The 27,223-nt window shown below is 38.8% G+C and overlaps 1 protein-coding gene and 1 long non-coding RNA gene across 2 annotated transcripts in view; both read left to right on the top strand.

Annotated features, from left to right (window-relative positions):
* Positions 1-2,506: 2,506 nt before the first annotated feature.
* Positions 2,507-5,235, top strand: LOC114934623 (protein roadkill-like). The gene is made up of 2 exons (XM_029307309.2): positions 2,507-2,736; positions 3,651-5,235. Exon 2 carries the CDS (start codon positions 3,659-3,661, stop codon positions 4,751-4,753), a length of 1,095 nt encoding a protein of 364 aa, XP_029163142.1. The 5' UTR covers positions 2,507-2,736; positions 3,651-3,658; the 3' UTR covers positions 4,754-5,235.
* A 1,082-nt stretch (positions 5,236-6,317) lies between these two features.
* LOC146720398 (uncharacterized) overlaps positions 6,318-27,223 on the top strand; it is a 37,429-nt gene continuing 16,523 nt past the window's right edge. The window contains exons 1-3 of the long non-coding RNA XR_014926088.1: positions 6,318-7,058; positions 25,061-25,105; positions 25,987-26,088. This is a non-coding gene — a long non-coding RNA (uncharacterized LOC146720398). The remainder of the gene's footprint in view (positions 7,059-25,060; positions 25,106-25,986; positions 26,089-27,223) is intronic.

Here is a 27,223-nt window from a genome sequence, read left to right as displayed (position 1 = left end):
GGCGCGTATTAATCTCGCTGATAGTGACGCAGTCAGCGGATCGAGTTATACTCCCGTACTCGGTTATATTCCCGGCGAGAAACAATTCGCTTATCAGTAGACGGCAACCCCGTAGGGGTGACGGGGGTGGTTTGATAGACGTCGTCGGTGCCGGTCCGCGCCGCGTCACGACGAATCTATTCGGTTGTTACAGCTGTCGAAACTATGAAATTCAATGCGGCGAATTTGCATGCTAATCCGCGCGCGCGGCGTAAACCCGGCATCCGTGTACTTTGCGCCTGGATGTGTCTAAGTTGTAATTCAATAAAGACAGGAGAGCGCCGCCGGTTGTAACGCTGTGACTCGGTTAACTCGCGCTGCTAACGACTTTAACAACGCACACACGATCAATCTCCGGCGCGAGTGCGGGCGCGGATGTGCGCGCATTTACGTGTGTGCGTATTCGTACGTACGTGTGCGCACCCTTCGCGCGTGACGAAAATTTTCAGCTAGTAATGTTAGGCACTTGGAAACTATGCTGGAAATTATTCCACGGCGCGCTGCCGCCCGGATGAGCGCGTATCTCCTCGTCTAATGACCTCGAAGAACAACGCGCATTTTCAGCACTATAAATTGCGAACGTAACGATCCATGATGTTGGAGCGATTATTTATACGCGGAAATTATTGTTGTAATTGTTGTAATTTGTAGAATCGAGTTCGAGGAAGAACAATTTAGTCAATCTCTAAGATCCAATTTTTGACAAGTATCATAAATAAGTATCAATTTTGTATTTTTTGTCCGTGCAAATGTATAAAGTCATAAGCAAAGTTTATGTACCTTTGTACGGCCTCGAAACGCTTGATCGATAGTCTCGTCGACGCGTCCAAGTCGAATTTCCCACGCCGCGCGTATCGCGCTCTAAAAACAAGGTAACGATTGTGATGATTCATCTATCACGCTATGCTCGTATTATAACTTCTCTACGGCGCGATAAAGCTCATTCCTCCTGCCAGTTCGCTACGGCGCATACCGACGGAATTCCATTTAATGTTAAACGCCTGGCGCGGAGGGAAAACATTGCCGCGACGCGCGCGGAGAAGCGAGATAGTCGAACTGAATTATGTCTTCCACCACCGGTAACGGGGAGGTTTCGCGAGCGATAAGCAATTGCAAGAATTATAATAGCACCTAATAAATAAATTTAGATAACGCGCGATACTTCGGCGCGCGTATATACGCGGCCAATGGGTCCATCGGCTATCTCCCGAGAAATGAATGCCTCCCGCGTATTTTTCCTTTCGCGCGGAAACTAATAAATGAATTCTCGAGCGCCGCGATATTTCAGGGGCGATATCGTCGCGCGACACGCGGCCGAAAAATAAGTTTTTTCGTTCGCAAATTAATTCCGCGCGCGAAATATATTTCTGCATATTATTAATTAAATAAATTTCTGCATATTATATAATTAATTAGATATTTTCTATAATTTTTCATTTATTTAAAAAAAAAAAAAAAAAAATGCTTTTTAAATAACACATAATTTGATAACAGACTATAAATTACGCAAAGTATATTTCGTTATTACCTAAACTTGAACGGAATATCAATAAGAAAACTGGAAGGATAAATTATTTCTATACGTTTTGCAAAATTAGAGAATTAAATTGAAATGTAAATGTTTAATTTCTATTCTTTCAGTCTTTATTATTTTAAGAAATAATTGTCATTGTCAATAGAAGTTTAGGTAACATTTTCGTTTCGCGTCTATAGTAGCGCGAACTGAATTTTTCGTATTCTTATCATCGGGATACAAAGCTCTCTGTGCAAAGACGATGTTCGACGAGTTTTAGCCCGACCGGGTATCAACCCCGCGCAACTCACTTCGGTAAATTCGAGATAGGACGATAGTAAAACGGAAATGTCTTTGAAATAAAAGCCAGGGGATACGCGTTCGATGGCGGTTTACGAGTGAACACGAGCGCATCGTATACGCGTCCTCGGCCTCGGCGTTGTTCGTCGTCCCGCCAACGTAATTTCCACAAGCTTTTGATCTTCGATTTTTCCGAGAGAGTCACCGTGCGAGAATCGACTCTGCGCCATACGCCTCTTTTGTGCCATCCAGCATCGCGCGTAATTTCGATCGCGTATTCGGTCCATTATGGTCAGGGGTTGGCCGAGAGACGCTTCGCGAAATGAAAACGATCCATTGAAGCCTCAACTCTTCCGATCGAAAAGGAACGATGTCCTTTGTCGTTCCGCAGTCTCGTTATTTTGGTGGCGACGACAAATTTTTTCCAACGCTTTGTTTATATTATATTTAACTCTGTCAAGTTATGCTTTACTTTTTATGACAATCTTGGTGATAATATACCATGCTGCGTGGTGATATAAACTTTGAATTTAAATTTAATTTTATCCAAGAAGGTTGAGGAACACAATATAAGACATTAAATAATATGTATCATAAATGTATATAATACAGATGTAAACATATAATAAAGTTGTCGAGAAAGTCATTTGTCGTGACGCTGTCGAATCGAAACAGTCACAGTTTAGCACTCGTTTCGAGAAGATACATATAAATTTGCTCTACTATTAGAAATCGTATATCGGACATCGAAGACATTTATATAAAGTTGGCATCACTAAGAATTCAATTACAACTACAATTATTACTATTTTATTTGATGCATCCTTGCAATTGGTGATCAAATACGTGCTGCTAAAATAGTGTGTGAAAAGATATATACACAGGTAAAATATACTATTATATCATATTATACATTTTGAATTTAAATTTAATTTTGTCCAAAAATAACAAACATTCCAGGTATATATTATAAGAAATGTATACAATATACACATATATGTAATATAAATATAATAAAGATTGTTTGTCGAGAAAGTCCTTTATCACACGACATTTTGAAACAGTTACAGTTTAACACTCGTTTTGAGAAAATAAAAATTTGCTCTGCTATTGTAGATATCATATATCAGACATTGAAGGCAGTTATATGTAAAGTTGATATCACAAGAATTTAATTATAACTACATTTGTTTGATACATATAATTCTCGACGTCGGTAATCAAATACGCGCGAGTGTGAAGATAAAATATAATGAAAGCAAAATTTAATTACTTTAACTAAAACATATGACAATACGGAAACTGAGCTATAAAATGTCTTTGTTCCAGACTCTTTCATTTATAAAATTGAAAAGTAAAACTAAATATTATATTTTTTATTTAGTATTGTATGATAGTGCTGCGTATAACTATTACTATAATATAAAATCTATGTTTTTTTGTAAAAAAAAAAGTATAATTAATCTGTAAGGCATCTTTTTAAAATGCGATTATAGTTTTCCTATTGTTTTATATTAGTCCAAAAAGTAAATAATATAATAATTAAAAGATATATGTAGGATAACATATGCAATATCTCTATAAAACTAAATAAAAAATGCATATTATTTTTATACATATATATATATATATACATTTCGTTTGATACATTTATTTGAGTATATACAATATTAATAATATATAAATAAGTTACATCGTGAAATATTTGTTGGAATAAATTTAACTAACTTTATTTAATTTTTATAAGATTTTAATAAGATTTTTTTATATATTATATTAAGTGTATCATTTGTTGCAGAATTAATAATGTCTTCAATCAAGAAAAACTTAGAAGAAACGTCTTCAGAAAATTCAGAGAATGATATGAAAGTACTTTTTAATTGTCATTGTCGTACAACATTGAATTACTATATATTTGAATATACATGGAACATTGCTGACTTTTGGACAATATTCAAATTTTTATCAAATTTAACAACTCCTGACACTGGAAATCTACCTTTTAAGATTAGAGCGTATTTTGATAAGAAAAATGATACAGTGCGCTTTTTCAGTTGTAGTATTGGACAAATAAAATTTTATGTTAACTTTTATATTCATATACAAACTATTAAAGGACCAAAAATGGCTGTAAGCAAGGAAAATGTTTATTTAAATAACGATAAGTTCATATATGGTATAGATCTAGCATGCATTCGTGATGAGATTACAATATACATACCTAATAACACCCTTGCAGTATACTTTAAATTCGAAATACCCGAAAGTGTATCACACAAAACTATATATGAAACTATGTTAGAATCACATACGTCTATGTTAAATACGTTTGTTCTAAATGAGTCAGATTCATTCGTTACATTTGTAGTAGAAGAGAAACATATTTCTATAAACAAAAGTTTACTATGTTCAAAAAGTAATGTCTTCGAAGTTATGATTAACAATGCTGAAAGACAAGTGAAAGAAAATGAGAATCTTACAATAGAATTATGCGATATTACGTACGATGTTTTGAAACATTTATTGCTTTATATAAAAACTGGTAATCTAGATAATCTTAATGATCTTAAGGAAAATGTAGATTATAATATAGATACAGTAACGGATATAGTATACAGCCTTATTGTAGCAGGTAATAACTATAATATAAAAGATCTCATATTATCATGTGAAAAACTTTTAATACGAAATACATCCGAAAACAATGTTGTAAAACATTTGCATATTGCGCATGTAAACAACGCAAAGTTACTTGAGAACTATGCCATAAGGTTTATTAAATTATATGAAAATAGTATTGTAAAAAAATCATGTTTTAAAATTTTAATGGATAAGTATCCTAATTTGTTAATAAATATTCAAGAAGTAAAATTAAATACCGTAACAATTCCCATTGAATAATAAATACAAATTTTCAATTTATTTAGATCAAATTGCAATTAGATTATTTCTAATAAAATAAGTAGGTATATTGTTGGGACTTTTAATCCTCAAAAGAAACTTTTGGTATCGGCTGAAAGTCTTAACAATATACTTTATTTTGATTCCAATAAAATTTTTCTAGCATGTTATATATTGTAGTTATAATATAAAGTTCGTGAAAAAAACCCTTTTTGCAACTTTAATTAAAAATTTCTCTAAATTGTGATATGATAGAATAATTTAGAAACCAGATTTGTATTTAGCATCCAAAAAACTATAAGAAATGACTAGTCTTGTTCCGGTTAATTTTTTTTGTTGAACAGTGTAATAGATGATTTAATGTGCGTGTATCTTGTATAAGCGTTATTAATTTTTTTTATAGAAATGAAAAATTATGTATAATATTACCGTATAATGTAATTTTAAATTAGAAATATATCATATAAAAATGTATAATTTAATTTCCTTTATAGTTTTTTTCAATTCAAAATTATGGATCTAAGAAATATATTAAAAATTATTAAATAACAGAAACATACATTATAGCAAAGCATTTTATATAATTTATAAGTATTGTACATTACCAAATTCTCAGATTTTCTTTTTTATATATTTTTTTATTATTTATCATTATAAAATTAATAGTTCGGATAAGTTTCTAGGCAACTCTGATATCATTATTGCGTGCAGTAATCGCCACTCTTAATGAAACGTTATCGTCAGTGTAGTAACCGCAAGAGGGTTAATGCGAGGCGCACGTTTATGCTGTATTGCAAATGTCATCGTTTGAGATATCTAGTCTAAGACCGCAATGCACGGAGAAGGCGAGAATATATAGCGTATCAGACTGCAGTAGTTAGACGGACTGCAAGCCTACGGAGTAATGCAGGATGCGTTGTAGTCAGACCGCGGAGTAGTGCCGACTACAGGCTTGTCAGTGATAGAGCGGATAATATGTCAGACGAACGCGGGACACGATGTACATATCGTTCCGCCGCTAAGTGACGTTAAAGTCATGTATACGTTGCTGCGTAATGATGATTCATGATTGAACAGCGATTACAATTAAGCGATTAATTACTTTTAAACTCAAATAAAACAAGATACCGCACTTGTGTTTTTTTTTTATTTCGCTGAATCATATTTGCGTATATAACAAGCCTAGTATAACGCGTATACTTGTAATTCTGTTATTATAAAATACAGTATTGTCATGTATTTCACGGACGATGCGAATTTTTCAGTTCATCGAATTGATTTGCATCTCGCGGAAATCCCGATATCTCATTCCGGTTTTCGGGTTTCCTTTATCGGTTTCTCGTGCGATATCACGGATGTCCGGAGTGTCAAAGTACGTTACGCTTACAGGAGCAGGGAACTACGCTATTGTGTATTATAATGTCGTCTACTTGAATACGCCAGAGACTACCAGAGTCTCCCACCCGGTATATCGGGTTTTTCTTTACGGTTTGTTTATGTCGCATGCGCACAATTCGCCCCCGAGAGCCGTCGACTCTCGTCCACCCTTCCAGTCGCCGGGAAGCGTGCGGATGTTTTGCATCGCTCGTCGTTCGGTCGTCGGGTTTTCCTGTCAGTGGAGGTGAAGAATTTTCATTTCTGTCATTCACGCGTAGGAAAATCCATCATTGCATCAATCGTGCGCCGAATCTTTCCACACTTCGAAGTATGGTTTACGCCGCGATGAAACAGTGTGATCGTTGTGCGAAATTTCGAAGTTGACGGAATGGCCTCGGACAATCGAATGCAATTAAGACTTTACGTCGGTGACTCGCACTTGAGTACGCGGGTCTGTTTACGTGTCTCGTAATAGCGCTCTCAAAAATTTTTCTTTCTTATCGCGATTTACGAAACGCGACGAATCCAAAAGAATATAATCGATCGCGAATAGAGGCGAGTCTTCATCTTGAGAATATATCGGATCGAATAATCGAAATGTAAAAAAGGTGCAATCGCTTGCTGTAGGTAATATATATATATATATATATATATATATATATCTACGTTCAGCTAATTAGTTAGCAAGATACTGATATAACTATCGGTGTTGATATTCTTGGAAGAATATTACAAGAGAAACGTTCGTGATTTGAACAGATTCGTAAAGTTCAACAGATTATACCAATCCCGAGATGTGATAAGAATTTCTGGGTTATCAAGACTTTAACGCATATATATTAAAATACGGTGTGAAACTTAAAGTGAATGAAGAACCGAAATTTCAGCCAAACAGGGATTACGCGGATTGGAGCCGACTCTACGTACGGTAAGCGTATCTGAAATATCTGTGTATTTTGCACCGCATGTTAAACATATTCCAACATTTATTTCGTTATCCGAAAATATCACGAGTACATTCCACACGGGAGGTACTTAGTTAATAAGTTTCACAGAGATATCGACGGTATGTGACCGTACTAAATTATGGCTACTATAGTACTCGGTCAGACTACCTAATTGATTTTACTCAACGGCTTAACGTCAGGTAAACGTCAGGTTGGCAAAGTTGGTGGATGTAATACAAGTACTTAGCGGCTTATCTTCCTCTATTACATATGACCGAAAGAAAAAAAAACTCGTGTTAAAATCTTACCGCGAGCTCTTTGCCGGGATAATCCGGCCTTTGATAATAGCCTTGGCGCACAATTCGCTTCTATTGTGTACAAGAGTGAGAAAAAACTTGGTGCTCGCGTCTCGACATAATCCGTCTCTCATAATAATCCGTCAGAATAACAGCAACATTTTTGTCGTAAAATTTCTTTTTTGCAATCTTCAATGTAAGAAGCATTTATTACATTTTAACGATGTATTTTATACATTTTATATCTTATACATTTTTTATCCATTTTGTATATCTCCGTACAGACTAATTGAAAATTCGAATAATGAGCGAGTCGATAAGCGACACTGTCCTTCGTCCCCCTCGAAGCGAGAAAACTGTTTTTGTCGGAGTCACTCGATGCTGGTGGAAATTAGTTTTCACGGTTCGTTAACATTATCTCAATATATACACGAATGCATTTGGTTGGTGTCGCGATATCTCTATCAAGGGTCGGCGGACGGGCAATTGATAATCCAGCTGGGCGACGCTGCGTCATCCTGCGAATATCGTTAGCAATTGGTTTTAGCGGTAATGAGTATTCATTGACATTGATTGGACGCCGGTTAGACAGGACTAATTGATCCATTAGACGAACAAGGTCTTTCCTTGAGGGCTCGATATCGCGAAGGTCTCGCTAGCCTCGTTAGCACATCGTCGTTAACATATTATCTATCTACCCTAAGCGTGCGCGAGCGCGCGCACGTTAATAGATAACGAAATTTATATATGATAACGACGAGACAGGGGAAATATATGGAGCGTAAGATCGCATTAATGGCGATACGGTACATCCGAGATTCGCGTGACGCTATATAATCGATCTCTCGCAACCGCAACGTTTCGGTCGAGAAACGCATGCTGAGGAGAAAAAAAAAATATATAATATTGTATCGATATACAATAAATTTTCCCCATAATTTATTATTAATTCTAATTCACTTTGTGTCTTATCCCCTAGTCATAAACCTAGAATCACTCAACCGCGTCTTCATCTGATAATTCAGGTTCGCTCAGCGACTCGCGTTTGCGTTAATGATGACCGCATTATTAATTGCTATGCGGGCGCGTTCACGTCGGCTCCCGTCATTTTGTTCTTGTGTACGTAAGCGGAACGAGAACACCATAGGTGGTCGCGACCGTGCTTCCAGCCGGGCGATCGTCTTTCACCGTAATAAAGAGCTACATAATTTAAAATGACTCGTTGGAGATAGGGACTTATAAATCGTTTCGGTCGCTAGGGGTGGGTCAACATTATCGCGTTATCGGAATTACGAGCGGCAGTCTCATTGCGCACACCCTACGTGACGTCTTTATTGTTTACCACGTTGCCCTGGTATCATCCCCCGTGCGTGAGTCGTGTTCGAATGCGAGAGCAATAGCTTAGCCGCTCGAGGCGAAGCATCAGAAATCGAGATATTTTAATCAATGAGATAAACAATATGAAAGTAACGTGTGTGTGTGTGTGTTTACCTTCTCAGATTACGTTAGCATGTGCAATGCGAATTTTTTTCTGACATTAATTAAAGGAAAGACTATTTGACTTGTTGCATGGAGAAATCTGAATGTATATGTATATATTTGTATATATAGGAGGAAAAAGAAGGAAAAAGAAATGTACTTATATATGTATATAAAAGCTATTTCTTTTTCTTCCCCTTTCTCTTTCCTTTATAAATGCCGATCTCGATTGAGTTCGAGTCGTCGAATATCTGTCGATAAAGCATGAAAGAGAATATTGCCAGTTTATTTTCTCATATTTTCCGTCGGGTCGAGATGATCAGTCTGAAAGATAGAAGACACGATTAAACTGTCCGACCAAAACGTATTACATATTTGACGGAAGGCTCGCAAATCGGTAATCGGTTTCTCGATTTGCGAAACGAATTAAAGTTGGCCAGTGTTTGTTAGCACAAGTCATCGGCACGGGCGTAGACCATTTGCTCGCTCTGGCATCGGCTAATAGTAATAGGAGCTTGACATTTATAAACGATGGGAGGGAATGAGTAAATAATATATCGGTATTATGAAGCATCATTTCAACAATCGCGTATGATTTGGCCGGTATAAACCATTTGCAATCGATAGCCATGCATCATTCCCGATGTTTCAATTATTCGGAAATGATTCCACGTTGAGCCAGACAATATATCCACGATATACACGCGTCAACACTGAGTATTCCATTTTGCTTTACTAAAAAATTCCAGCCTCTCCCCGAAAGCTGTAATTACGCGTTCGTAAAACATCAACCGGACGAATACGCGAACGATTGCATGCTACATATCCGCACGTTACATGCAATCACTTTAGATTAACAACGTATTCGAGAATTACGGCGCTTATACGCCAATCGATCGCTTCGCACGTAGCGCTGTTCATTTATCATTTTTACGGACTACGCGCGGAGCTCTTTTTCCAGCCATTCAAAAATTCACCATGAGAGCTGCTCTCTTTTTCACTCACTCACTCTCTCTCTCTCCCTGCCTTTTTCTTTCTTCCTGTTTTTTCCTCGTTCTCTCTTTCTCTCACCTTCTCTCTTTTTCTCTCCTTCTCGGGATCAGTCTGTCAGAATTCATCGGACCGGCGAGATGATCGAGCGTTTAAATATGTAGCACCGGCCGTCTCTCGCACCGTTTCCTCGTTTTTCGCACCCGAAACTCCGTCCGGAATTCCGCAGGGTGGAAGGTATCGCCATTGACGATATCGTGCCGCGTGGTGAGGCAGCGAGCGATAAATTTTTCAGAATTTTACGATTCTTCGCGCCAACGGTATGCGCGATTCGCCGCGAAAAAGGAAGAGTGGTCGTCCGTTCGCTCGTTCTCCTGTTCGTTCGTTCGTTCGTTCGCTCGCGGCGAGGAGAGAACGACGGATCTCTCTGCAGACGGACGGATGTGCAGTGCTCCCGCGACTGCGAATCGATATGCATTGTCTCTCCTCTTCCTGTAGCTACCCCCTCTTTTTCCCGGCGCTTTTCCGCACCCTGTCCGTCTCTGTCTCGCGAAGGCGTTTTTCCCTGCGTCAATCTTTCGCACTCCCCAATGCGTCGGCGGTTTTATTTGATCGCCCTCTTATGTTTTATTGAGCAGCTCCTTCGCTCGCGCGCGCAGTTTGCTTCTTTTCCTTCCTCTTACTATACGGTCACTACCGAAAACAGCTAGGCCTGTGATTTCAGGGTTTAAGCGCTCCCCTCATTGTCCGGATTCGATTTTTCGGATATCCCGCGCTCGCGATTGTTGGACTTTTATACGAGCATCCCGACATGGAAATTCTGTCAACAGACAGAAGATATAAATACGACCGAGAAATTCGAGCGTGAGAGATTATGGCGAATAATCGATGGATTTTTTTTTACGACCCGACATGTATTTGGAAGCAAATATTTCATCAAGGATGTCTATGAATAAATAAACACACAGATGTACGTAATTGCCGCGTGGCTGTAAATAAATAAAGATTGCGTGCCCGATGAAATCGTTAATTGTTATATCAATCGAATATTACGAGTACGTAATTCACCGGACTTGAGTTAGTCATTAGTATAAAGAAAACATTACGCATTTTTTGTTAATTAAGGAACGAATACAACTTACGACGACGTGGTGGACGACTGTGACATTTACGTGCGCTGTCGGGCGTCGCAATATCTAGGACGTTGCGATCGTTTTTTCGCCGTCGCTTGTTAAAGACAATATTTGTATATTCCAAGCAGAGCGGCGAGCGTTAGCCGTAGTTGAAACACATTTTTATGTAACGTGATATACTGGTGGAGTTGCTTAGCGTGTAGCGGGATAAACATCATAATGTAAGAGGCTGCATCACTTCCTGTTTGCGAGTCTACATTAAAATGCACAGTCGACGATTTTTTAAAGTCGCCCTGCGCGTTCCAGCTGCGTCCTAAGCGATGCGGCATAATATTTCAGGTATACTGCACGTATACTGCATCCTCATTAGAAAATGTTTCGGTTCCGGATATAAATGTAAAATAAATGCAGTTCTCACAGTACTTCCTGCCTTTTAACGCCCGCGTCGACGCTTTTAATAATAATGCCGTATATCGCTCGACGTGTTACATTGTTGGCCGTGCATTAAAGGTTATTTAAAACCAAAAAAATCTAATTAGAGTAATGCGTTTAATGTGTGCAGCGAAAATTTTATTTAGAAGTCTCATTTCTCTATGACGTGCAACACCACGAAATATTCTTCTTCCACAGAATGGCGGTTAGCTTTACACAATTTTTTTACATTTTCGCGCGTACCGTATGCTTCTAGTGGGAAAAAAAACGAGTTTGACAGATTGGAACGGGCGAGAGAGATGGTTAGGTAACGCGAAAACTTGGCCGATTCGGTATCGTCATTGAATCTACTGGTTCTCAGAAGCGAGATGCGCCCATTGAAAGCTTTCTTTTCGGGTCGCACCTGACCGATCGACTTATTGTAAGTTTCAACCTTCCCGCATCGGAAAGGCAGGAAATGGACGGCGGGACGCATAGAAAGGAACGAACGAGTTTGGCGAAGAAAACAGCGAGTCTTGTGGAATACGGATTTCCTGAATAAGAATGAGTTCGGCGATGCTCAAAGACACGGCCGTCTCTAAGGGTGAGAAATAGACTTATCTCGATGTTGGGAGGAAGATCGACAAGTTTGCGGCGGAGAAGATAGAATGAAGTTTCAAGACACGATGAGAAACGTGTGCGCATGATTTTGTGCAAGATCTTACACGAAAGTGGCACAATTCAATCGGATAATAGATGGAATAAACTCGATAAAATGCGTGAGCGATTAAAAAACTCAATGCAATTATGCGAAAGCACATCGATACATCGAAAGATATATCGGGAATAATGAAACGGCACATAAATGATCTTATTATACCGCAACACGTGCGATATCAGCAACCATTCCGGTGCGGACGAACAATCGTTTATTCGATCGACGTTCTTCGACTACACCGAATATGTCCACCGGGTATCTTAGCCCGAAGGATATCGACCTCGAGCTTACGAAGGATCCTCCCATTCGGGTCCGTGTACCACGCGCGAAGATCTCAAAGGTCTCGCCGAACGGCCCCGCCGCCTTAGTTTCGTCGTAAAAATGCAAAGCGTCCCGTGCGAATAAAAAGCTCCCTCCCCGATCGGCGAGAGGCTCATGAAATTTTCAGAAGCTGCGACTACGACAGTGGCGACGGCGATGGCGATGGAGGGATGTTGCGTACGGAATGCGTCTCTGTCTCTCATCTTTCTTCTTCCATTTCGTCCCTACCTATTTTTTCTCCTTTCCTCGTCTCGCTTCCGGCGGAAGTGGCACTCGTGTGTGTATGTCTACTTCCGTGATGTGGGGCTCGACGTGACGATGTTGACGGTGCTTTCTCCGGTGTTCGGGGTATTACCCTGCGTGCCCTTCCTTTCACCTGCGATGTGTCTGCCGGGCAAGTTCCAAAAGTCCTACAATCACTCGCGACTTCACGGAGATGGAGAACGTGCGAATATCCGATTTTCACGGCTTCCCACTTTCCCATCTCCCGCCTTTATTTGATTTTCTACGCGGGTCGCGCCATTCGTTTCTCTTTCGATTTTTCTCCGGTGTTTGTCTTTGCCTGAATTATTCAGCTGCTTGTTCTCTTTTTTTTATCTGTACTTTCGGTTCTTTTATTTTTTTGCTCGATGTCTCTTTCGAGACAAAGCATTGTTAGTCATTGTTGTTGGCTTCACACGTAGATTCTATTTTTCTAGTTATGATTGACGATTCATTTCGTGCCACAAACGTTATTCACTTGTCTATTCTCACTTGTGCAGTGCCTCTTCTGTAGCTTTTTCTCACTTTATTATTTCCTTACTTTGTTTCCTTTTTCGTTGCAGTTTCGACTTTATTGATCCAGGTTCGTGGCGAGATTTCTTTTTATTTTCGAACGCCATTATTATTTGCTCGGGCTCGCCATATAATTCCATTTGAACTTCCGCTATGGCAAGCTACGTGACATCCTGGAGGATTTTTTTCAACGACAATTTTGCAGCGTAAGTCTTTTTTATTTTGAACGGTTAGTGCCGAGACACTGGAAAACTTCTGCCTCGGTTTGAATATGGTTTGCGTGCGCCAACGTTCTTTTTTCACGATCATTATTTATTTTTTTTCTCTTCCCGACGTTAACATTTCTTATCGTGATAATAACTATCGAGTGATTCTTCTTTGGGCGAACGTCATTGTATATACATCTAGTTGTGAGTGATTGTATATACTATCTAGTTTTCTTACTCGTTTCTTCTTTTCTTCGAGGATCTTCGATCCCTCGAAAAAGAAGCACGCGCATTTATAGCAACCAATTACGTGACACGACGTTTCACATCTCTCGGTTCAACGAATTTCTCTCTTTACTCATTTCGCAATTTCGCACTGAAAACATGTAGGGTTCAAACTTTAAATAAACAATCAATACACAGTTGTCGCATTTACATGAGCGACTTTAATAGGCGTTCTTTATACGGACAAGAAGATTTATTGTATACCTTTACTAGACAGTGTTCTCTTTTGTAACCGTAGATTTAAAAACTTCTTTGTATTTGGTATAATACGCGCTCAAATCTTCATCTCGATTTTTTGCTTTTTACTTTCTCGCTTATATTCACAAGGCGCAGTCTCTCTCGCTGTACCGTATAACGTCAAGTCGTTTGTACTTTTTCCTTTTTTTTCTCAAGTAACCGTTCCGACCAAGAGCAGCTCTCCTTTATTTTGCGAAATTCTTAGCAGAAGTCTCGAGAAGTTGTCACAGCTCTGCGCGATAACTTCTAAGCAAGGAAGCGAGGCTGGAACTTTTTCCCCGAAAAAGAAACAACCGCGACGACGGAATACTTCTCTTTGCACTTTGTTCATGAGAGACGTCCGCTAATTCCATTTTCTTTCCTGACATTTAATGGAAGCGAACGTCTCATCGGCCTCGTATACTTCCGTTCGATGAATCTTGTCCAGAATTTTTCTTTGTTCCACGGGGTTTTGGCCAAACTCTTAAGAAGTTTTGAACTCTACTGTGTGAATCCTCAAAGGAAAGGGGATAAGTGAGAACTTTTTCTCGTTTAATGAGGCATAATGAAATATACACCATCGCACCGTCGCGTCGTTTTTCTTTGACGTCATTCTCATTTCTTTCCGATTTTACTTTGTTTCGATGTTGTTTCGCATTTACTATTGTCGACCGTTATAAACAGTATGATTTTTCACAACGAAAGATCCGTACTTTTATTATAGCATTATAATTCAGCATCTTGAATTATGAATGTTAATTTCTTTATTTGAACTACTTCAAAAAATATTAGTACTTCTTCCAAGACTCTGCTATTAAAAATGCTATTATTATAATGCTACTGTTTACCCGATAAATAAATGTCTATACATTCTTTCTCTTAAGTTTTTTTATGTAAAAGGACAGAATATATTTTCAAATTAAGAGTCTGTTCCAGAAAGGAAGAAATAGTCGTCTTAGAATTGTTTGCCAAGAAACTCGACTACGTCGCCAACTATCGCGTTCAATCTGACAGGTTTCTTTACAATATCGCTTCCAAAAATAATGTGTCATATGGTACGTCTTGCTGTGTTGTTCTTTCTCCTGAACATTACCAATAAAAACGTACCTACCACTATAGAAGAGAATGAGCCGAGTTTCTTTCGGCGATATCTTGTCGAGCAAAGAACGATTGGAAGAACGATGATAGAAACATTGCGTGCAAAAATGTGCGTGTCTTTTCTTCTATATTTTTCGCTTCGTATTTTCTTTCTTATCATTTTCATTGGATAGCGTGCCACTGTAATAATCTATTTTCAAATGCGCTTCTTTATACATAATATATATCTACCTTCCTTATTTCGCGAAGCTGCCAGCGGAAGTCCTAATGAGATAGGGTTGCCTTACGTCAAGGACGACGCGCTAAACCTCTCTTGACAGGCTCGACCGACCCACAGGTGGGATTCAAGGGGCTCGAGAGTAGTACAGTCACTGTAGTTAAGATGTTATCGTATCTCACCATGGTGAGCTACGGGCGATTCCCCATGGTCAGCCTGCGGCTATATCTCTACTGATCTGTCTCTCTCGTCCGCTTCCTGTCCCTTCATCTTCCCGTCCATTCTCTCGCGCTTCTCTTCCACCCCAGCTATGATCCCGACTCGACTTCGATTTATCGATCACTGTCGTTTCAATCTGTATCTCCGTGCGCAATTTTTTCCTCTCGACTCCATCGTTTCGTTGAGTGGACACTTAAACTGTTCGGAACGTAACTGTGGATTAAAACGATTCATGGCAAACGGAATAAAGTCGATAGAACGTCCCCTTGGTCGACAGAATTCCCTTATTTTTTATATCAAGATTCCTTCTTATCTGTAATCCTCTAACTGCTTACATGGACGCCGCTTGCCTTCCGGGCGTGATAGATAGTGCTGCAGGGGACAGCGGTCAATGGTCCATAGGTCTGATCAAAGGGCACCACTGACTTTGAAGGTGGCTATAAATCCGACTTTATGGGACAAATTTCAATTCTTTATCGGGAAAAAATTAGGACTATCGAATAATATTAAAGGGAGCTCCGATAGCTTCCTGTTCGTAACAAATTTGTTTTTGGAAAGGATCCTCGATGCTGAGTTGCATGACAATGTGGCAAAAAATAGATAATCAAATATATTTTTGCGCAAACATATTTTGCTCTTTATTAAAGTTTCCTTTTTATTTATATTCTTTTTATTATTATTTTATTGTACTAAATTGAACATCGTTAAAATAAATTACAAATGTTGAAAAGCAATCAGAAGTAAAAAGAGTAAAACAAATTATTGTGCGCGCTTTTATCAAACAACTGGTTTTTCGATTTTTAAATAAAAATCAAAACATTTTATGAAACAGTGTCACTAGGAAACATTCAACGAACAATTCCAAATTTGTTTGGGATTGTTATAAAAGAATGGACGTGCTTTACAAAATCGAAATTAATGTATAACTTGATTCCGGCATTGTGCCAGAGATCTCCAGACTCGACGTAATTCTCTTGTCGTTAACAATCCGCAGTTAGCCGGCTCGCTAAATCGATACAACTGGCGAGCACAAAACGAGGGGAAAAGGTACAACAATTAGCGTTCTGATATACGGGGAATCAATCGAGAAGATAAAAAGAAAGAGAGAGATCTTAGTTCGAGGTAATTGGTCCCGGCTCTCGAGCTTGTACGACTATAGCTTGTCAAAACATTTAGGAGCAAATCTTTTATGACGAAGGGGATTTTCGTTCATTGTTTGCGAAACGCACGAAATACAAGAAATGAAAATTTTCCTTCGGCATAAAAGATCTTTGCAAAAAGACGCGATATATCCCCATTTTTCTTATTTATCACGATTCTAGATATTTTTTCAGATCTTTACACATTGCGCATACACATGTATGCGAAAGTTTTTCTGTCATAAATATATACATATCTGTAATTAAAGTCATTTGATGCAATTTTTTGTACTCAACATGTCAATTTAAATTTAAATTTAAGAAACGATTGAACGATGAAAAGAAAAGTTTTAAGCTTCACATACTTTTCGGTTCGCTTTATCGACCTGCCTTCTTCCGTCTGGTTTTCGCTACTCACATTGCTCGTACCGCCGAAGTACCTCATGGCATCAATCTTGCATAGAATCCTCGAATTTACGGTTCTGTGCGCTAGCACTGAATTACATTCGACGAACGCCGTAGAATAGTCGCGACTATCTCCACGTCCGGCATCCATTCGCGTTGCTGCATTGTGCGCGTCTGTTTTACAGCTTCTCTTGTTCTCCACCGAGGCGATTTCAGAGCTGCGGTGAGATTAGCTCGATATGCGACACAACCATAGCCTAAAATAAAGCGCGGCCGCAGTATTTCGTGCTTTATGCTCGCGTACGACTAATCGCGCGAGAGTGGCGAACTCGTGTGAAAACAAGGTAATTCGCAGGTATAAATATATAATTCTCATCAACACATTAATGCCGTTTTTGCCGAGACTGTTCAAAATCATATGACTCTCGGCATCATTAAATTTCCCGAACTGCGTAATCACGCGGAAAGAGAGAGAGAGTTTTGTGTTTCGTGTTTTGTGTATGTGTATGCGCGCGCGCGTAGGATTATAAATTTTTTAACACATAAACGATAGTTACCAGCAATATCTGTCTGTAGGAAAAATATTTGCAGAACAGAAATTCTTAAAGTGTTATTTTATAGGAAAAGTCTCGTTTGTGTTTCTGTATTCTCTTTACTTGTCATTCTTCTCTCCATCATTCTTCATATCGACTGCAGTCAAATAAATGTTCGTAAAATAACAAGCAAACGGTGTCTCAATAAGTTATTGTTGTATCGTAAAGAGTCAATTTGTATACAGTGTAAAGAATAGAGGCGCTGCTATGCAACACTTGTTATCGGATATTCCATGGGTAATTTTGCAGACGTTGTCCGCCGCATTGAGGCGATTTTTCTTGTCGAGCAATACACATTCACGCGAGATAACAGCGCAATATCAAAGGAAAAATCCCGCCAACCGTAATTTAGATTTTCAATTTCGTAACAAACCATATTCCACTGCGGTTGAACAAGTCATTTATTTTACTCAGTTTAAATGCCACGCATTATAAAGGTTGCAATGTAGTATACATTCGGATAACGTTTCGTACTTTGCGGATATACAGTTTAAATAAAATTAGAGATAAAAGTATGAAACTTTTATCATTCATATTTTTAATAAAATTAATAATTTTCAGTGAGAGAAACTCATTCTTTTATACAAAAGGTACAATTTTCTTATTTCTCTATGTTTCGCCAATTTCAATTTGAATATATATGTAAACAGTATATCGTGGGTATGTAATACAGTGAATATACACATATACAGATATATATATATATATATATATATATAAGAACGTAACCGCATATGAGCGTCTTATTTACATTTTAGTAGCGCGCTCGCCGCGAATGATAAATAATCGCTATACGTAGAAATGCAATACGCAGGGGGAGAGAAAGAGAGAGCATCCCTCATATAATATAGCGGGAGAGGAGGCACCGATATAACTATCCGCTCGGTTAGAATTTTTCATTCGCGAGACTTCGCCGCGGTATATCTCGTCGACAATGGTGAATACCGGTTAAAGCCGGGTCGCGTCGTTGCATACGCGATTCACCGCGTGAATAAAGAAACGGGGCGGTTGCGGTGCATGCGCGCCCTATAAAAAAGGAGCGTCCGGGCGAGCACGTACAAAGAACTCACATCCAGAGATTGACCCACATTTGACTCTTTATATTTCCCCGGGACGAGTGTGCTAATCACTGTTCGACTGTTCTCATCGAAATAATAGCTACGCGCCAGGTACACACGCTGCACAGACTTGCGACTGCTACTATGCGGCAAAGCATAACCGCTTGAAATTGGAGGTAAATTAATGATCAGTTCGGGCCTCGTGTTCGGCGAGTAATTACCGATCCCGTCGGGAGCGGATCCTACGAGGGAGAGAGAGAGGGTGGTGTCGGGCGTGGCAGGCGAAGAAGGAATTTAGCCAAACCTCCCTGTAATTTCTCGTTCATCCCTTCGCAAACTTGGCGGTGCCTAGGGTTATTCCAAGAGAGTCTCGAGGTGACGGCGGGGAGAATGTGGAGAGAACGAGGTGGCGGTAGCGGCGGGCGGACGAAGTATAAAGGGGGATGCGTAGAGAGGGATGTAACGGAGAGGGTGGATGGTCTTACCCGGTGCAAAGGAGCAAGTTGCGCGCCCTCTCTCCTCCGCCTGTTCCCTTTTTCCCTCTCCCGGGAAGGGCTTCCGTGTAGTAGGTGAGTTATTGGCGTTACGTTAGACGTCACATGCAGCGTCGACCCGGCAAGTCTCCGCACTCGAGAGCTATTCGCTAGCTTCTCCACCTATCTCACTACGGGTAAGACGCAACGTCAGATGCAAGACAAACGTCTCAATCCTAACTGGAATGACGGGAATGACGCCGCCGACGACAGCGTATGAATCCTTCCGCTACGTTCGGTACAAAACTGGACCCGTGTATCTGCGATAATCTTTCAAAATTTGCAATCTTGAACGATGTATATTGGCTGCGATACACGATGGTCTCTTTCGATGGCCTATCACGTGGATGACGTGTACTCGAGTCAAATATCGATAAAAGATGAAAATTTCAATTATATATTTAATTATATATTTTACTTGCAATTATTGCGCATTGCTTATGAAATGATTTAGCTATCGGTCGCAAAAACACATATCGCGGATAATATTGTATTATCTTCATCGTAAACTTAAGCCTGTGATATCAATTTGATGGAGGACATTTCAGTATTACGGAGATATAAGGTGGTTATCTTCTAGCAAAGCTCCGTAACTTGGTACTAAATCCCTCAAAGAGCGACATATTGTTCTCCATTGACTATCTGATGGCAAAAGTCATACGTTCGCATGCAGTATCGTGTGAGAAATGTCGCGTTGCTGGGTGAATAACGGAAATGGGCAACCGTGGCAACGGCGATTTCTTTCCCGTCGTAGAGAACAATGTGGTATTGCCAGCGTGACGAAGAAAATATGCGGAGAATCGGTGCACTCGATCGGGGAGGAAGATGGCTATGATTTGTCATCGTGGTTCGTGAGCGATATTTCATATGTACAGCACGTTATAATTCGAGATTACTTTACTATCGTGTATAAAGTAGTTTCTCTCTTCTTACTTTTTGAGCTAACTTTATTTATTATTAAAGAAAATTACAGAAAAAATAAAATTTATTCGCTAAATTGAGGCAATATTTTGATATTGATTTTATAATCAAGCGTTTCATTATATACGTTATTTTTATTGGAAATACAATATAATTCTCAATAAGCATGCGACGAGTTGTAGGAATATAATAGTGCAGATATATGTTGATAATGACGTTGGCGGAGGATGATCGATCAAAGTCAAAGGTTGACTGGGAGCTCTCTTTACCTCGAGACTAGCTTGCGGCACTTTATTTGTTCTCGCCAATATGGAAAAGTGGTTAAGTATGTCGCGATCAACGTCCTGTCGTTACTATCGAAGCTTCTTGTGTAAACTGCTTTCTTTATATATAACAGCAACTTTACGATAAATCTTTAAACTCAATTTCTATCTCGAAAGATGAGCAGCGCAAAATATTGACGCGATCGTAAAATTAATAAATCATGGATTCATTGATTTGACTCGTATTTATTTATACATCTAATATCATTACGCTTCTACGAATATCGGTAAATTACCGTGAAAAAGTAATATCCCATCCTAGCATTTGCATCATTCCTTCCCTCCTTAACTACTTCCAATCATTTTGCGCAATACGCCTCGTATAAGGCTCCCTGAAACTTATCGCGAAACGTCGATCTAAATCGCACCGAATGTGACCGATAAAGGCGCCCTTAATGACATTGGCCCTCTCCTCGAACGTTGATCTCGAACGAGAACGCACATTCGATTCGGAGTACATTTATCTTGGCCCCACCGTGGCACGCCGTTGTAAAGTATGGTTCGACGACCTTCCTTCGACCCTTCCGCTAGCTTCCGGGCTATGCTCTTGATGGAATACGTGCATGGACTGCGCCCATGCCTTCGCTTCCGTGGAATTCGCGTTTTTACGAACACTCGGCATTTTCGGCAGATTCTTTCGGAATTCTTTTAGAAGAATAAACCTGTTCGATATTTGTTTTATTCGAAGAAGCATCTTTGCTCGCGAAATATTAAACGCAATATAGACGACCGATAAAAACCAAACAATTAATATCATTTTATATAAATTTTGTACAAAAGAAATGTAAGAATAAAGCATGTTAAAAAAATTTTTTGAAAATGTTTATATTTAACTAACGCGTTCACGTGAATGCAGGAATTTATAAAATAATGTATCGGAATACGTCTATTGTGTCAAGGCACACAAAGCAGGATGATCAACCAACGCTCTTATACCCGTACTGTGTTCGGAAACCGGATATTCTCCATTGCCACCATCGTAGCACGATGGAACACGAGACTTGGGCGGCGGATTCGGCGCCTCGTCGGTGGCGAAAGCCGGCTCGCAGTGATTTGTTATCGTAACACCGCGATGGTGTTTGCCTAGCAAATCCTTAGCCACGTCTGCCCGCCGCATCCCATCCGATCCACCACGCGACCGACCCTCACCCAACCCTGAATCAACCCCTTGTAAAAACACGAGTTCACCTTGGGTCGGAATCGCATCTACATGCGAATCTGTGCAAGAACGCCAACATCAACTAATACCAACAACGAAGACGGCGACGGCAACATTCGAGCCACGATGGTAAAAGGTGACGGCGGGAGCCACTGGAATGAGGTGGAAGGCAAACTGTGCCATGACCTGTGAACGCGCCAGGCTTTCATCCTTCCGGCGGAGCAACCTATATTTCAAGCGGTGATAAATCAGCTAAGATTCCGGAAATTTACGCGCGACCTGGATCCGCCGCGGCTATCATTCCTGGCTGCAGCGAGGAAGGAGACGATGGGGGTGGAGAAAAGGAGGGCTAGGAAGGCGCGGCACGAAACGGCGAAGAAAGAGAATCGGGAGTGGAATAGCGGAAAGGATAAAAGAGGTCGTTAAAGGTGAACTGATCGTTCGATCGTTGTAACTAACTCTACGGGGATCGAGGCGTAACTTCGATAAACCTTCAAGACATTTCATGGATACAACGCATCAATATCGTCTTCATCGTTACGGATATTGCGCGTTGCCTTCTGACTAGATCGCAATTTATATTCAACCTGCGTTAACTTGATGTTAAGCGTAAATGGCTTCGATTAATTTCGCTATGTATGCTTAATGTATGCAGCACGTATCGTAAATTTTGCCACTATGCTCTGCCACGTCTTTTCATCAATTATACGACAGGAATAGATATGCATATGTATCTGTGTGATGGTAATATAGCCGTGAAGTTTGATAACACATGCATACTGTATGTAACTAATTATACTTCGAACAGAACTGCTTCATGAACTTTTAGAGAATCAACCAAGTTTAATGATCTACGATGTAAGATTATTGGCCAAGACATGAGAGACATGTTATCTCTATTTTCTTTCGTTAACAACTGCTCAAATATAAGTTGACATCGAAAATGGAATCTTTTAGAACCTTGCAGTCACATAAAGCCTATCGATTTTTTTGTATTAATGGCAAAATTATTCCTCTACATTTTGATAATAAAGTCTAGCATTGCCTCTCGAGTTTTGAGATGTTATTATAATCAAGAATACGTGATCACCGTGGAAAAGTTTTCTACAAACACGAAGGTTCGAAATAATTGATGCGATGAATTCCTTCTTCGATACTCGTATCAGTGAACGTAACAACCTCTTGGTTCCAACGAGTTTTCGCCTAAAGTATGTTGATAAAAGTTACTTGTGAATTTCTTCGAAATAAACTTTGGCAAACAAACATCATTTTCGAATGAATACATTTTAACTTCGGCAAATATTAATATAATCTTCCTTATAATTTATAATTAAAAACATGCACATGTCGAAATAATATTATACAATTAATAATTGATATGCAATTAAAATTTCAGCTATAAATGTAATTATTAACAATTTCGATGATAATTAAATTTAGGTATCTCGCAAATTACACATACACACATACATACATAAAAGATAGTAAGATGAGATAAAAGATCTGCAGATTTCAATCTTTAGTTGAGGTATAGTTATTATTATAGAATATGCTAAATTTACTTCAATATGTTTGCAGTTTAACGTGCTTCCAATTTCCAATACAACTGCTAATTATGTTTTACTAATTTGGAGTTAGTGACGAAGCATTAGATAGCGTTATCGGAATCAGCGTCAGCTATTTTCATTGGTTGCTCGGCAACGAGAATCTGTGAGGACTGAGAGATACTGTACGTTTCCAATTTGTACGCTTTATGAACATAATCCACGAAAAATTGATCATCCGTAACAATTATAGCTTTTTCCGTATCACTGTTTGATGCAATACATACATGTTGTTGTTCTTTATGATTATATTGCGATACAATCTACAATACGCATATTAAATACTAATAGCATATTTAATATATAATTAATATAATAATAAAATATAATAATATTTAATAATAATAATTAATAATTTACTAGTATGACTCATACAGTGATATTTAATTGTGGACCGATATGATACAGTAATAATTTCTCTTGTAACTTGTGAAGTATTGTTTTTTTTTTTTTCAAACGAAGAAGAACGAATTTTAAATACATACACATGTGAGCATCTATGTACATTAAGAGATCTTATCTTGTGCCAAGTTTATCCGCTACAAACAACGAGGCAGACCATGTTCCCTACACACGGTTCGTCTAATTAAGGGTACTTGAAATTATCGGATCTCGGGATTGCTGGGATCGTTCGAGTTCATAATAGGTTTAATCGATAGGTATAATCGGGAGAATATTATGCGGAAAGTTAACATGTTCAAAAAACATCATCAATGTCGTTTTGATAAAAAGTTGATTGTTATTATTAGATATAAAAATGCAATCACGTGTAAAATATGGCGAATAGATTGAAAAGAAGAACAATGTAATAAAGAACCAAATAATACGTGGAATATACTTCGTACTTGGAAAACAATTCGCATTTTAAACATCGCATTTGATACCTTCTAGTACTTGCGATCGTAAATCTTTCTCTCACGAAATAATGTGATAATACATGAAACATCCTGTGTATACATACCTCGCTCTTATTTACTTGTTTAGGATGTCCTTGTCATTCGCGCAGCGAGACTCGAGTTGGCAGATTTGCTCCGTATTATCCTATCGTATCGGTGATATACACATATTAAACGCATGCATAATCGCTGTTACATGTAATTTATTCAAAATGTGCGCAAGTAATCGACAAATTGACGGCACATAATAAAATGCATCTATTTTAAATTTAACTCTTCACTTATATAACGCGATCTTAAAATATTATTTGTTAATAATCTTACTGCAAATACGGTATAAAGATTTGCAATTTTGAGCAGATTGTATAGCGAACATAATTTTTGCATTGTTCCTTCGTAGCAATATATTAATAAAGTGCGCGTTGCAAATAATTTACATCGGGAGAGTCGTGCAAAGTGTTGCGCAATCATTATATGTATTTTGCTAATCAATGTGTGCACGATCGTAATTAACTGCGTTTTTGCAAGTGAATGCTATGAAAAAGCAACAAAGCGTAAATAAGAGGAAAGAAGGAAGCCCGAAATGGGACGTCGAGTGACGGCGGAACAATTTATAAATTCTATTTAATATTTGTAATTGTTTGTTTATCTTCGCGGTAATAAAATTCATTTTATATTAATATGTATGACGTATAAAAAATATTTTAATTATAAATTAATTATAGTTAATGAAATATTTAAAATTAGAAAGATATATATAAATTAATATTTATTGTATTTAGTGTATATATAAAATGTTTAAACATATTGTTTAATGTTTATTTAGATTATTTATATAAGAATTACACTTTTATTCATTATATTTTGTAAAAGCGTATATTAAAAAAAGTTTATCTCTACAATGAAAGAGATCAAAAAATTAAATTATAACCATTTTCTATTGGCCACATGTTTTATATATAATTTAGATTTATTTATGTTTTTTACAGATCACAGTATTATACACTACAATTTCGCTGTTGTGCATCATATCGGTGAGTTTTAAACTATTTTTTATATTGTAATTTTTTATATTATAATATAATTTTGTGGTAATCTCACACAAGATATTTGTTGTGCGCGATGTTTACAATGGCTAATTATTTGATAAAAAAATAATGTTTATTCCCTTAGATAAAATTAAATGTAATGAGAAATCAACGTTCAAAGATCAAAAGTAAATCGACTTTTGTAGTGAAAAAAGGGGATACAAATGCTCGCGCTTCGATGAGTAAAGGTTAATGTGTTAATTAAAGCTTCTCATTAACGATCTTGCTTTTCGCAATCTCTAACTACCGTCGACCTTACTCCCCCTATTTAACGTAACAAATCACGATGAAATAAATCAACGACCTACAAATGTCTCGTCAGCATTCGGAACGGTAACAATGGCTATCGGCTAACAATGAAATGCTTCGTGACCCCTAATTAAAATACACGCGAGTGAGTTTTTTGACGGCAAACGTAATAATACGAATTACTGAAGCAATTGGAATTTATAAATTAATTAAAGTTTATAATATAAAATCATATAAAATAATGATATAGATGGCAGAAAAAATCTCAGGGCGAACGTTACATTGCTAGAGATGATTTTGCTAGCGACGAATTTGCAATTTACTGACAAAAATAGTGCAACGCTTTCTAATATTGTGCGAATCGAAAAGATATGTGTATTGTTTATACAAATAGCACGATTCGCTTTTTAAGACTTTCCGAATCTGTACAAATATTCCTGAAATACTCGCAGCTCTTGTTCTATTCGTTCATATCGCGAGCAGACAAACATCAAAATCGGGTTTTGCAAGGGTCGTCGCACGAACACAGGCAGGCTGAGAGGCGATTTTGCATTTTCTCGTCTCGCCTCTTGTCTCAGGTGCTTGGAGCTACGCCGAGGAACGCAAATCGAAGAGTTGCAGAGAGGCACGGTAATTTCGCACGATGAGAAAACGTTCGCAGTCCTGGGACGGTGCAAGAGGTGAGTTTCTTGTTCGACTCTCAATTCGTTGGACGACAGTCGAGCGCTACAACAACCGCTGAGGACTGTTTTCTCCTTGCATTTACAATCACGTAAATTACTCGCATTTTTAAGTCATTAGTACGGAAATAAATGTATATTAGTGCAGAGAGATTTATATACTATCTAGCTTGACGTAACACACCGTTGAAAACACCGGGCGTATGTTCCTGCTCTTCACAAAGGCTCTCGAATTCTCGCGATCTTCACGATCGCGAGGGCGATCGATCGATCGATCGGATTACGGGCGCTTTTATCAACGAGAACAGTCCATCACCCCTCGCGAAAGGGGCGAGTGCCGCTTGTCGCTAACTCTAGTGGCGAATCGATGCTATCGAAAGGTATCGCTACGCACAGCGAGGCTGTAATCCAGCTGGCTTGTATTGAGTCCGTGCTTGTTCGACACCCTCGAGGCTTCTCCCTGCTACGGTCTGCATCACGTGTGTCGCACACGTGTATGCGCGATCACGTACACACGGATGTGTAGATCGCGCGTGAGTATTTTTGGAGTCGTTCGCGCCTCGTGCCGTAGGGAGGGAATCTGTGAGCCCTGATACCAGACGCTTATGCAACGCGCAGGGGTGTCTGAAGCAGTCCTTCACGCCACCCCAAACGACCACCAGCCACCTTCGTGTCGCACCTCATTATGCTGGCGCTTCGTTAGCGTCAACGAACAAAGGCCGAATCCGCGAGGATCGCCATTCGCGAATGACATGTCGCGCGTCGAGTAATTTAAAATTTTATTATACAGTGCTCTTGCTTATGTTTGCGTGCGATTGATGTCAAAAAAGAAGATGCGTAATTGCGAAAAAAACCCATCGTGATCTATAAAGTCAAATTAACATATTTCGCTCGCGCGATAATGCTCGCGTAAATGCGATAGTGTGGCAGTAAAGATGGAAGTATCGCAGACAGATAACCCGACAGTCCGCACTCGTAAACTAGAAACTTGCGCAATCACAAGTTGGCAGAAGTCCGCCGCGAGCTCGTGAGTCTGAAACTCATAAAACTACCGTAATTGTAAAACACGAAAGGGCATAGGCGGGGCCAAAATATTGTAAGATTGACTGAAATATGCTTCGTAGTATGAATCATT

The sequence above is a fragment of the Nylanderia fulva genome, unplaced genomic scaffold (genome assembly GCF_048542155.1).
Source record: "Nylanderia fulva isolate GAGA-0341 unplaced genomic scaffold, ASM4854215v1 Scaffold7, whole genome shotgun sequence".
Lineage (NCBI taxonomy): Eukaryota > Metazoa > Arthropoda > Insecta > Hymenoptera > Formicidae > Nylanderia > Nylanderia fulva.
Note: the sequence above shows the minus strand (reverse complement) of the source record. Positions and strands in the feature narration are given on the sequence as shown.

Bases quoted from the DNA above. Each gene is read 5' to 3' on its own strand.
- LOC114934623 (XM_029307309.2), top strand. From the start codon at position 3,659: ATGTCTTCAATCAAGAAAAACTTAGAAGAAACGTCTTCAGAAAATTCA.